The sequence below is a fragment of the Lissotriton vulgaris genome, chromosome 9, assembly GCF_964263255.1.
Source record: "Lissotriton vulgaris chromosome 9, aLisVul1.2, whole genome shotgun sequence".
NCBI classification, from domain to species: Eukaryota; Metazoa; Chordata; class Amphibia; order Caudata; family Salamandridae; genus Lissotriton; species Lissotriton vulgaris.
Window position 1 is genome coordinate 251816977 of NC_141697.1, and position 13228 is coordinate 251830204.

Sequence of the window (13228 nt, forward strand, 5' to 3'; positions counted from 1 at the left end):
GGTGGCGGGGACTGTACAAACAGACGCGCGATTATGTCCTTATGTGTGACATTTGCCAGCAGATTAAGCCTTCTACTGCTGCGCGTCCGCCTCAGACACGGTTGTACATCTCTAATAAACCGCTTGGTTGCATTTATTTGGATCACTGCGGTCCTTTTTCTTCTGATACTGCGTTTAAATACATCTTAGTAGCAGTTGACTCATGCACACGCTTTGTGTGGGTATGGCCACATCGAAGCGCTGATTCGCGGACTGTCATTAAGGATTTGCGTGTCTTTGTGGGAATTTTTGCCTGTGGTACTTTCCATTCGGACCAGGGTCCGGCTTTCGCCTCTAAGGCGTACAAGGATGCTATGGTTTCGTTGGGAGTCCAAGTCAAGTTTTCAAGTCCCTACAGGCCCGAGGGCAATAGTGTAGTAGAACGAATGAACCGCGACTTGAAGCAATCTTTGACAGCCCGAGTTATAGGCACTGGTAGAAACTGGCTGGCCCACCTCAATGACGTGCAGCGTGCGCTTAATAATCTCCCTAGAAGGTCTCTGGGTGGGCGGACCCCATACGAAATGCTCTTTGGTATCAAGATGTACGTCCCTGACCTCGATGGTTTAGACTGCCAGGCCCAGGCCACGGCCTTTGACGTAGATGAACATTGCAATGTTTTACAGGATCTACAAAAGACCAGAGACAGTCTTGCTAAGGAGCACTTGCCCTCCACGTCGGATGATGCGTTGCAGATCCCGGTAGTTGGCTGGCTACCCCAAGTTGGAGAACTGGTTCGTGAGAAGATCGATAACAAGAAAGAGTTTGGTCCCTCATATCGAGCACCGGTTCTAGTTCTTGGAGTGAAGGGCACAAGAACAGTCATATTACCACCACTTCCAGGTCGTAAAGAAAACAGATTTATTTCTATTGACAATGTCAAGGCACACAGGGTGGCCGATTCTTCATAGCATGACACCGGCTGTATCCTGTCCTTCCATGGTGAGGCACTCTGTGCTGGCTATTACATCTGGTGCAGAACAGGAGGTGTCGCTCGAGATGCCTGCTGTATCCAGTCCTTTATTAAATACTATTCCTGTTACTAACATTGATGAGCTGACCTATGCAGATCCTGCTGATTTATCTATGTCTGATTTACAAGCTCGTTTGGCTAACCAGTCCAGATTCTCTTTTGACTCTGATTCGGAACTTTCAAAGAAACCATCAACTATTGCAAAATATACCACGTTATTTAAAAAACATTTTTTAATTCCACCTTGGACATATGTTTGGCTGATACTATTTTCATTTTATCTTTTTATGTCAATTGGTTTTGTGTTTTATTTTTTCCGCCTGATCGATGGCCATTATGTGAAAGAAAGAACAGGAATTCGGTACCTTAATGGAACATTGGCCCCTCTTTCCTCCTCACATTCAGCACACAGACTAAAAAGAGACTTAAATACAGTAGAGATTACTGCTTGGCCTGTCCTTGATGGGATTGTGTGGGATGCGGTTAGGTTTCAGATACATGGCCCCACAGAAGTTATTAATGTTCCTAATGTGCTTAGAGTAAACATGGGAGATGTGATTAAACAAAATATTCGTTCTGATGATTGGGATCTTCAGGCCGTGGAAGCGTTGTTCTCTGATTTAAAATATTATGCGGCCTTTGATGCTGAGGATTTGTACTTAGATTCTGTCAATTATGGTGATTTGTTTTGTTTTCAACATTATGGGAATCATTTCTTACATAAAACAAGTTCCAGGAGGGTTCCTGTGAATTACACACAGTGGGAACATTGCCCTGCTCCTTTACAAGGGAGCTCTAGTACATTTCTGGGTAAATACTCTTATTTTACAGACTTTAATCAATCACATCCTGAGTCGTTTTATTTTAAAGTGACACAGAAATTCATGTCCAAAGTTAGACTTACCGATACAAAATTATTGTATTCGAAGTCCTTTCTAGACAGGTTAGCTATAGATGGCTATGAGTTATGGAAGGAGGTTATTGACCTTAAATCGGTTTGGGGTACCAAAGATTGGCAGGTACAAGGCACTGAGGCTTTGCATCGTGCATGTCTCATCCCGAATCACATGTTGTTTTTAAATTCTACCATTTCCCAAACAACATGCTTTGGATTGGCTACATCTAAAAAATTGAATACACCTACTATCCCTGATTTGGAAGAATATTCAGGTTGGAATAATTTCACTACATTGTCCATCAGTGGGATACAAGCACTCTTGCACAATTCCTCCTTTAATATTTCCAGTTTTGATCCGGAGGGGTGGCTTTTGTGGCAAAGAAGCTCTGATTCTTGCCAACGTCGTTTTTTGGGTTTGTCTGAAGGTTTTACACACATCAGGCCAGATCCCCACTTTTGAAACAGGTCACACTGTTACTACTTATTCAGTAGGCAAATTGTGTCAGAACTGGTTACAACATTCCACTTTGGCTGCAGTTAAACTACATCTGTCCCAGTTGAATGAGAATATAGAGCTGAATGATTTTATAAAAGGCCCGGCTAAGGGTAGGTCTAAGCGCTGGCTTTATGCTGTTTACAATGAAATTTGGAAATTTTCACAGATTGAGGCAGCTAAACGCCTGAGAGCTATTGATCAAGCAAATTTGGAAAAAGTGCTTGCGGTGGTCGATAACAGTATTAACATGCTTTCTTCCAGGATTTACACGTTGGATAATATTGTTTCTTCTGTTGTTGATATTGTGCATGATGAAGTGTCCACGTTATACCATGGTCAAAATCAATTACGCTCTGTAATGCAGTTTGCATGGACCCTACAGACACTTAAGTCTGGTCGAGTTCCCTGGAACTCATTGAACATTTCGTCCCTTTTCGCCCCTTTTAATCTGACTGAAAAGCAACGCATGCTTTCAATGCGTGATGCATCATTTTCTATGTTACATATTGAGAAGCTAGAATCCTTACCTTTCTCTGTTGCTGAAACCACTACTGCCACGTGGCTTATTCATGGATTAATTACATTACCATTTCCCTTATACAAATTTACTAATTGTATGCGGTATATTGCTATAGGACGATATGAACCACTAGGCAATGCATTCCTCCATGAGGCATGGTCGTTACCATACACATACAGATGTCTGAAGGATGGAAAAGAAGTAAATCTTAATGGTGAGGAATGCACACAGTCACCTGACCATTCATTAATATGCAGACACATTCAGTTACACGGTTCTTGTAATCAGGACCGGCCAAATTTAGCATGTGTTTTAAAAGGCACGCCAGTTCCAGCTGTGGTTCCCACATTTACATTATTGACTAATGGTAGTTATTTGCTTTTAAACAACGAAGTATGTTGTGGGTTATTAATTGGTGTGGCTTATGTGGTAACTGTATCAGAGCGTGTGGTGTGTTGCAAAAACGTTCTATACCCACCCACGCATGGGTCTTCAGATGTCTCCATCTGGCCACGGATACCAACCTTGAAGGCGAAGTTCAATGGTTTAAGCAGAATAAGGGCCCTTTTGTCTCAAAAACAAGTGACCCTGAGTTCGGCCCGGGAAAATTATGTCCTTCACATAGCTAACACACGCACAGAGGTGCAGGCGCTTTTAAATACTGACTTGCCGTTTCATTTCTGTGAGCTGGTGCACCAGATCTTTAATGCATCTTCCACGACTGGGCTCGCACATTTTTTTAAATTGGTTAGCAGTGGCCTCGTGACTACATTTGAGAAAATTTTTGGTATCATTCCCACGTTTTTCCATTTTATTTTTTCAAGTTTGTTTGGTGGACTACCTGTTTTACTGGCTGTGGCTGCGGGCATTTTGTTATTGTTTTTCTTTATAAAACATGGATGCCCATCCTGCGCAAGAAGCCGTTCAACGCCTCCTGACACTGTGCCGTAATCGGATGCTCAATTACTATGGAACATTGCCGCTTGCAGCATTAAGCACGGCTTATAGATTGTCATTTCGGTTCACTGACTTCACGTGTGTCCAACCTGTGTTTCACTGCCTGAGCTGCGAGTTCGATTGGGCCATTGATTTGTGTCTATGCTTGAGGACTGCTCCTGACGTCGATTTTGATCAGCTAATGCGTCCCGTAGTGGCTCACGAGCTGATTTGTTCTGGCGAAAGAGTTATGGCCTTGGCAGCGATAAATGGAGTACTGGGTCAATGGGAGATCTCTGCAGCGGCGCATGCCTTTCTGACACACAGCGTTCTGGTGAACCCACCGAGTTGTCCTCTGACGTTACAGGAGGATCCGATGCTGGAGGAGCACGTATGTTCTTTCCCATTGCTGAATTGGATTGCTGAACTATTTTCGGATGATGGCAGTGATTTCATACTGGAGGCTGTTGCAACCTACTTTGCATATGCTGTCCAATCGTGAGAGGATTGCTTTGTTATGGAATATGACTTTCCCCTTGCTGAATTGGAGGGATGAACTGTGTTCAGATGATGGAGAGTTCAATCATGTGATGTCGCTGAGAATAACGTTAATGTGGCACATGACTTTGGATATCGGATAAGTGCCTTGTTTTTTTCTTACAGACATTTGAATTAATGCGACCTGGTCCTACATTTCATATTTTGGAGACCTGGCGGATAACTTTTGATTCGAAAGTTTTGTTTTTCTTTTTATATTTGAGGCCACTGTAGGCATTCATACATATTCATTCATACATATTTTTTTTGGCTTATTTTAGCTCAAGATTATTGAACTTTGCTTTCATTTTATGTATCTGATTTAGTATTGCCTTTCCCTTATGTTTGACGGTGCTCGGATCATTGGGGGGGTGTCATATGGATACTTCGTTACATATATTGCGTTAAGTTAGCATGAGTGTATTACGTGTCTAAACAGCCATTTTTCCTTCGGCTTCAGTTTTGCACACGACACCTACTTGTTGTTGTCGCTTTCACCCTAGAAGCGGTGATGTGATTTATTTGAGAATAATATGTTATTACTATGCTATCAGTTTTGCTTGGTACACTTGGTACAACTGTCTGCACACTGAGAGCTGCACACTCTAAGAATAACCTAACACAAGGTTGCTGGGAGGCCTGATCCTCGCACCACATTAGACATAACACAAATAATGTTGATGCCAACATTTGGGCTCTACGCGGGTTTAAGATAGAGTTACAGGGAATGAACGTAGACACTTGGTGCTGCGCATGAAGAGAGCTGGTAGCTGTTGATGTGATCTACTCCTACTGACATTTAGAGGTATGGGTCCGCCCTGCTAAAACCCGAATGAGACCTTCTTAGATATAATATAATATGCTAAATAGGGTGCGCAAAATATAGGTGATATAGATTTCTATAGATTTTGCATTGTAACATGCTATCACCTTTTGCTTACTATGGATTAGTGACTATGCTGATAACTCTGATTTTTATAATATGCATTTTGGTATTATACAAGATACTGCGTTTGAGAACCTTGCATTGAATAATAAATATTTCAAACTTGCACGTGTGTTCTTTGACTCTCAGTTTTGGTTTGAAATGATTATATAACGAAAGAGTGTTCATGTGTTCCACGATTCCTGAGGTATTCTAAAGATCATGTTCTGGTTTGTCTAAGACATGGATCATTTCATAATGATCCATGAGACACTGTAGCTAGCTAGGTAAGGGGATTTAAGAAACTGAGATGAGTTTTGGATCATCCTAACTCACTGAGGTTCTAGATCTCTATGCACAGTTCTGTGGGAGAACGGAAACCCTGCTACAACATGAAGAAGCCCTATGATGAGAGAGTCCATTGGTAAGGCCCTAGCACTGATCCCGATGAGGTAGCATGTGAGGATCCTTCTAGAACAGGGGTGCCCATTGTTGAGCTATGATCGCTGTCTGCATGACAGATGTTTAAGATATCCTAATGATGTATTCAATGCAAATCAGTTTCATAACGGTAAACCATAGAAATATGATTTAGGTTTCCCCTTGTGGACATTGGTGGGCACCTCTTGCCTAGAGGCATGCATCTACCAGAGGAGTCCCGCCACTGGAAGGAAGAGGATTCATTACCCAATCTGGATCTTTAGGGGAGTGTGGAATTAACTGTAGTTCAACTAAAGAACATTGTTACTACAATAGACCATGCCTGAAACTGTGAGAACAGTAAAGTAATACAGGAGGAAAGAATTCATTTGCATAAGGAGTTTGATTCTACGGATGAACAACTCCGAAGTTTTGGAACTAATTCAGGGTAAAACTGGATTTTGGAATAATCTAGAGTTGCCTAACCAGCAGAAGTGATCTTCCAATAAGGACATAGATTCAATGCAAATCAAAAACTTACAGGGCTGTTTTTGTCTTATGCACCTGCACTATTGATCTCTTCTGCTTCTTCCTGGCCAGTGGATCAAAATCTTTCGTGGTGGTGACAGTTTTCTTGCATATCTAGGCCCCTAACTGTTGAGTAGACTCCCGAGTCATTCTCATTGCCTTCATAATTACTTAGTTTTCAGAAAAAAACATTGACCTTTCTGTTCAATTACTTTTAATTGTAACATCCATCCTTGTCCCTATCTTGGTTTAGTCACTCTTTTTTCGCTGATGTCGCTTGAAGTAAAGTGCTTAACTTTATACAAAATAAATCAAGGCGTTGGTAGAACAAAGAGTACTTTGAGGCTTTTTCTTCCTTAACTAATTCAGCTTCCTGTCTAGTTCACCCTGGGAGCGCGAACGTATATTAATTATTAAGATTGTGAGACTTTCTTAGTGAGTCTCATAACTGGCTCAAGTCCAAAAAACACTTTTTGAGTCCCAAAAAAGGAAGATGTGTCCTATTCACCTTAATGTTCACCTGGTTAGAGCGCTTGAACCGCTACCCATTTTAGCCGAATATTGGGAAAATATTTGAAGAGTCCTAAATTAAAAATAGGACTGGCATTAATGATATTATTGCAGTAAGACTCCGACATGCCGGGGTGATAATAGTTTTCTAAGAATTCATCTGCAGCCATGCCAAGTCATTCACGCCTAGTTGCAAAAATTGTTTCACCCATTTACTCATTCCTCTGGCTAACTGAGCAATCCCGCTCTCGAGGTGTAGGTCCCTTAGGTCTCTGCAGTTCGGGTCCGTAGTTTTTACCTAACCAGGTCAGCTTTCCTCCTTTTTCTGTTCTGTGCAGGAGCACGTGTGCGATGACCCCCGGATTGCTGCAATGTTCGTATGTGTGTAAGAAAAGGTTCGATTACAGTGGTTTGTGCTGCGCCTATTTTTGTGGGAGGCAACCGTGCACTGTTGCTGCCTCTGCAGCACCTGTTATGAAGAATGGGAGCTTGCACTACTGCTGTATTGCACAGTCCTTGTTTATGGAATGAAGATTGCACTGCTGCACTATGCAGTACCCGTTAGCTGTGGGGGAAGGAATCTAGCACTGTTGCGGTCTGTTCTGCATCTGTAATGTGAACAGGAAGCTTGCACTGCTCCTGCCTGTGTTGTACATGCCTTTGTATGTAATGTATAATGAAGCTTTCTCTGCTGTTGGCGATGTATGTGCTGTAACTTTGGTCTGTGAGGAGAACGTGCATTGCTGCACCCTGTGCCCTACTTTATCTACTGTACGTAAACCATCATGCACTACCCTGCCCGCGCAGTACACGTTCTGTGTGCGTGCATCTGAGTGCGAGGGACACTTGCAGGACTACCATGGCTGTACCTGTTCTCCGTACAAGTGAAACTTGCTCTGCTGCACCCAGTACTGTATCTTTCCTGTGAGCAAGACGTTTATAAAACTGCTGCCCGTGCAATGTCTGTCCTGTATGTGTGTGAAAAAATATTTCAAAAACACCTGTCATGTTCTTGTGTATGCATAGAATATCGGCTTGCCCAGACCCGTGCTGTACTCAGTCTGTGTGTTACAGAAACCTTTACTACTGCTGCCATGTCACATGTGTATGTTTGTGTAAGGAAGCCAGCTATGATAATGCTGCCACCCACAGTGTGTGTTCAGAGAATCATTCATTACAGCTACCTGTCCTGTGTTTTTGCGTGTGCAAGAGGAGTGCCGCTGCACTTGCTGTACCTGTTGTGCGTGTGAAGCAAGCTTGCACTACCGATTCCAATTCTGTACTTCTTCTAGGAAACAAAGAAGGGACTCTTAGTTGTTTTCATTACAGGTAGGGAGCATTAACTAAAGGCAGCATGACCTGCCTGCTCGTTATCTGTTTCCTGGCTGTGTGTTAAAAGTTGGATTATTAAATTACCGTCTATGCCAAGCAAAACAGTGTTTTAAACTATGATTCTTTCAGGAAAAATATTCTCGGTAAATGGACTGGTGAAATACCCTACAATTCGACTTCTGACACCCATTTCACTCTTACTTCAGCACAAAAGAAGAGCAGTAAATTCAGACATGAAGCAGCTGCTGTATACAGAGAATGAACTCTTCAAGAGCTTGGGTTGCTGCATTAATAATGCAAAAAAACATAGAATTCTGTTCCATGTGTATATGAGGAAAGCCGATTCTGGACATAATATAAATATACATTTCTACTACACACAACTAAAATAATTTCATTTACGGTGCTTGTTAAGTCTGTCCTTTTATCCTCTCTCTTACTTTCTGGTAGTCCTGGTTGTGTAACCTGGTTTGGATCTCTCTGGCAGTGTGTGTGTGTGTTTGTCTGTCTTTTGCTTTGTCTATCTCCTTCAGCCAGTCCTCTCCTAATTTGCCTCTCACTTTCTGGTCCTGTGAAATTCCTGTTTCTATATTCATCTTTTCTAGTTATCTCTGTCTCTCATTAGGTTTTGCCTGCAGACAGCTTCAGCTGGTGGTTGCTTGAAGATCTGTTGTGTACAGTTGCAGTACTTAAGAGTAGGTATTGGGCGGATCATTTTTTATCATTGGTTGGCTTTCATATCAATATTATTTGCTTGCTTGTGTTTTTCTCTCCCCTGGAGGGCAGTTTCATCATTTCGATTGAATGGCTTGTATCTGTCAATGGCTGACATCAGGGATTTATGTTTTTTAGGCCTCACCTACCAGGCAGCACAACCTGTCTAGTTGCAAAACGCCTATTGTGAACTTAGAGTGGGCTTACAGCCCACCCATTGCTTAATCTTAGTTGGCTTAAATGTCACTCTCATTTGCCTGCTTCTTATTCGAAGACTTGCTTTCCTCTTGCATTTGTCCCTTCCCTGCAGAATAACCTTTTTTTACGATCATTTTGATTGGCTGACTTCTATCCTTCCTCTGCTCTTTTTTCACAAATACGTTTTTCTTTTTCATTCAGCTCTCCATGAGAGTGCATGCACCCTTAGAGACATACCATCCTGCAACCCCATGCTGTGTTGCTCCCTTCCCCTCCCAGTGTGACTTTAAAAGCATAGCAGCAGGGATCTTTTTCCTGGGGTATGGCTGAAAAGCAGACTTTAATGACTGTTTTGTTTTATCTCCTGCATTTCACATATTGCGTGAAAGCTCAAGTATTGGCAAATGAAATGCTTTTATGGCACAGGTGTTCTGCTGCACTCACTCAGCTGCTGTCTGAGGCAGAAGGTGTGCTTACGATGATACTTCTCCTGGAGGCCTGTAAATCTGCTCCATGTGCTACTACAGAGGAGCAAATGACTGAATCCGGTGGAATGTAGATTAGGCATTGACAAGTGTATCCCTCAAGAATCTGACACTTCTTTATTCTTTTGATATTCTGTTAATAGTTTCCACCAAGTGAAACGTTTTTGGAAAATAGACCATTCCATTTCTAAAGATTACAAACATTCAATTCAGTGTTTAGTTTTGAGATACTATAAGATCTGTTTAGTTTTCCTCCAGTACTTTGAAGTGTTTTTTTCCTTTGACTATTTTTTTTAAACAATACTTTACAAACATTGTCAAAGCCAACAGCTCATCACTCGCATTATAAAAGATTTGACCTATTGACTTTGCCAGTGCTGGTTTATTTTGCTTTTAGCACTGCAAGGGAGTGCATATGTTCGCTTGCATCTCCCCTGTGTCCTGCTTTCCCCCATCCCACTCAGGTTTGTTTTCTTAACATCTCACCGTAATTTCCTGTTGCTTCACCCACCCTCCTATTTTTTGTGTTTGTTTTTTATTGTAATTGTTTTCATCACGGACACCATTCGCTGCCAACCCATGCTTTTGTGGCACCGCATATGGATCAAAGAGGAGTGCCACCTAACGCGTTCATTAATTTTGGATTGCATAGACCTTGATAACTGGGAAAAAATACCTTGGCTTGTATATATAAGGAACTTCTGTCGGGACATGGGCCGTAGCATTTTTGTTCAGGATCCACCCAGTATGGGCGACATCTCGAGGAAAGAACTAAAAAAGCTGTGCTTGTGCCACTTAAGAGCTCTTCGATGTTCGATGGAATTGGTGAAACCCGCAAACACTCAAATCGTTGCTGTTCAGAACTATCTGGGTATTCAACCTTATTTGACCTTCCATCTGAACAACTATGAAAAGTACCTTTTGACAAGGTTTCGTTTTAATTCTTTTTTCCGGCTTGTAACCTTTCCTAATTCCCAAGACTGGTCTCCTACAATCATTCCTTGTCCCTGCGATGGTTTTTCCCCTCAATCAACATTACATATTGTTTTCTTTTGTAAATATTATACTTTTCCTAGGAAGGTCTGGATCTTGCCTCTACTGCGATTAATGGGTTTAAGATCCTGTCGCCCAGCATTTTTGTCCCTGCAATCTCTTGAGTCTCGACGTAATTATGAGTAATTTATACTTTAGTTAACGTTTTATAAGTAAATGTGTTTTTTTCTTTTCGTGTATAATATGATTGACTTGTTTGTAAAACGCTTTTACAAATGTTTATTTTTAACGTTATTGTACTTTTTATGGTTGCAATAATAAGTGGTAACCGAATAAAAGTCTATGAACATGTAATTGTTTTCAGAGGTGTCACCTGCTGCAATTATCTGGCCTCCCCTTTATTTTTAATGGGCTTTTGCCGCTATTGTATATTTTGTAATTTAACATTTAAGATGGGCATCTGCCATCTTGGATCTATAAATTAAACGTTTTTTAAAAAAGCCGGCTCAGTGTCATGGCACATACTTGCGCATGCAGGATGATGTGTTTACACACATTTTTGCATTTATTGTTTTTGCCAGTGCTTTTGGTGTATCATTCCACCTTTTGGAAGGCTTGCTTTGTAATGCCAGATGGAGTATTTTACATCTCAAAGTACACTGGATCAGGACACATTTCATTCTTTACTTCATAGATGCATATATATTGATGGGAATCCTGTTTTGTGTTTTATAACACGTTGCCCGCGGTACAAATTCCGCCACGGTGCTGACATTCTAATCAGTGGGCGGGGTTTGGAAGGCCCCCGGCCGTCCTCCGCACATGTCCACCGTCACGTGGGGTGGCTGGGGGCCTCTGCAGCATTGAAGGGGTTAACATTAGCACAATTGTTTACAAATATTTGAACAAAGACTCACAATGCAAGCAGACCTATTGACTTTGCCAATGTTTGTTTCTCTATGTTGTTTGTCCCTTCCTTGACTTTTTCAGTCACCTTTTTCATGGCCTTTTATATCATTGGATTTGTCACCTAAGTGGCTTTCTAAGTTACATCCGTCCTTTCATTCTTTGTATGTGCCTATTCTGTGTTTTGTTATTTCCTTGGCACTGTGATTTGCCTCGCTGGCTATATTTCATTGCTTCTCCTAGTCTATTGCGTGTGTCTTGTTCTGTGTTCTTAGTTTCTCCCCATGTCCTTTTTCTGTCTCCGTGTTATCTCTTCTGACTGCTCCGGGTATTCCTGCATTCTTGCTTTATTAGTGAACGATGCCTCTTTTGCCATAGTACTGTGTCTTTTGTGATGTTTGTGCTTTTATGGTCTTCATTGCTATAGAGTACCAATGGGTATTTGTTTGGATATTTCTCCCATGCCAGGAGCACAGTCTTTCGTCGCAGTTGGCTGGTTAATGGCGCAGTTATTCAAATCTTACTATAAATGATGCGTTTAAGGCTTAGTCAAGAGCAAGATGAAAAGCCTCAGTGTCCCAGATTGGAGGCAGTAAACAAAAGCCATCATCCGTGGCAGTGCTCCAGGAGGCCGAGCACTGTCTTCCTCTGAGCGAGAATCTCTTTCTTGCTAATTTTCTCCCCTGGAAGTGCCAGGATTCAGACCTCTGCCCGGAAGATTAGATGCAGTGGGGAGTCATCCTCCTTTCGTAAGCTCTTGGCTCCAGAGGCGACACCGCTGCTCGCTCACTACATTATAGGCATTGCTTAAAACACAGACGGTCTTCTTACAATCTCTAGAATTTGTTGTGTACTGCGTTGATACTGGGCAGCCCACTTGAAACAGGAACAGGACTCTGATGTTCACTAACTATATGACCATAATTCTGTAAGTGCACAAACATTAAAAACATTGGAGTGCCAGCATACACATGTAAGCTTTGGGATCGAGAGACGACCTGCCAAGTGCTGTCTGTATTGGAGACATTGCTGAAAACAGAGATGGTCATATTGACAATTCTCGGAGTTTGTTGTGTGCTATAAAGATATTGGGCAGCCATTTCGAAACAAGAAACTGACCATGTAGTGCTTTAGCACCATGCCCATAATTCTGCAGGTGAACAAAGATTAGATCGATTGGGGAGTTATCATTCTTATGTAAGCATTTTGCTACTTGGGCGACCTTCCAAAGGCCTTCTAAAGGTTGTTTGCCATTGTTTATCATAAAACAATTGCGGGTGCTCTGATAATAGTTGGTTCTAAGTTGGGCTTCAGATATGTAACTAACATTCAAACAATGTGTATTTAACGAGGCAGTGCCAATTTGTTAAACATTTAGCAATCTTCATTCTTGCTCGACAAGGCATAACATCCGATTCATTTTTTTGAATCTTTGATGGTCTCTTCATCAGGAAATATGCTTATTCATATAATTATATATGTGCCGAAGCATAATGTTTTATGATTAACCTCACTTTTATTATATGTTTTCATAATCATTTCAGGAAATTAAACTTTTTTCAAATGTTATCAGTCACCATTTCTAGCGATGGTATGTGGGTTATTATCTAAAAATATAAATCACTAGCAGCCCGCCCCGGCGTTGCCCGGGGGCAGAAGGGGGCTGGGGGCAGCATTTTGTGCTTTTGTTTAGTCCCGGCCGGGTCACCGCCCCAGCCCGCCCGCCCCGACATTGCCTATACCGGCCCCCGCCCGCCCGCCCCGACATTGCCTATACTGGCCCCCGCCCGCCCGCCCCAACATTGCCTATACTGGCCG

At 42.0% G+C, this 13228-nt stretch overlaps 1 protein-coding gene across 2 annotated transcripts in view; it reads left to right on the forward strand.

The window, feature by feature from the left end:
* The window catches only part of LIN52 (lin-52 DREAM MuvB core complex component), a 426175-nt gene that overhangs the window by 272109 nt on the left and 140838 nt on the right, over positions 1–13228 (forward strand). The window contains exon 6 of one of the 2 annotated variants that reach the window (XM_086937478.1): positions 8740–8809. The exons of the other annotated variant lie outside the window; for it this stretch is intronic. Coding sequence (XP_086793604.1) covers positions 8740–8777 — 38 coding nt within the window. The 3' untranslated portion in view covers positions 8778–8809. The remainder of the gene's footprint in view (positions 1–8739; positions 8810–13228) is intronic. 2 annotated transcript variants of the gene reach the window in all.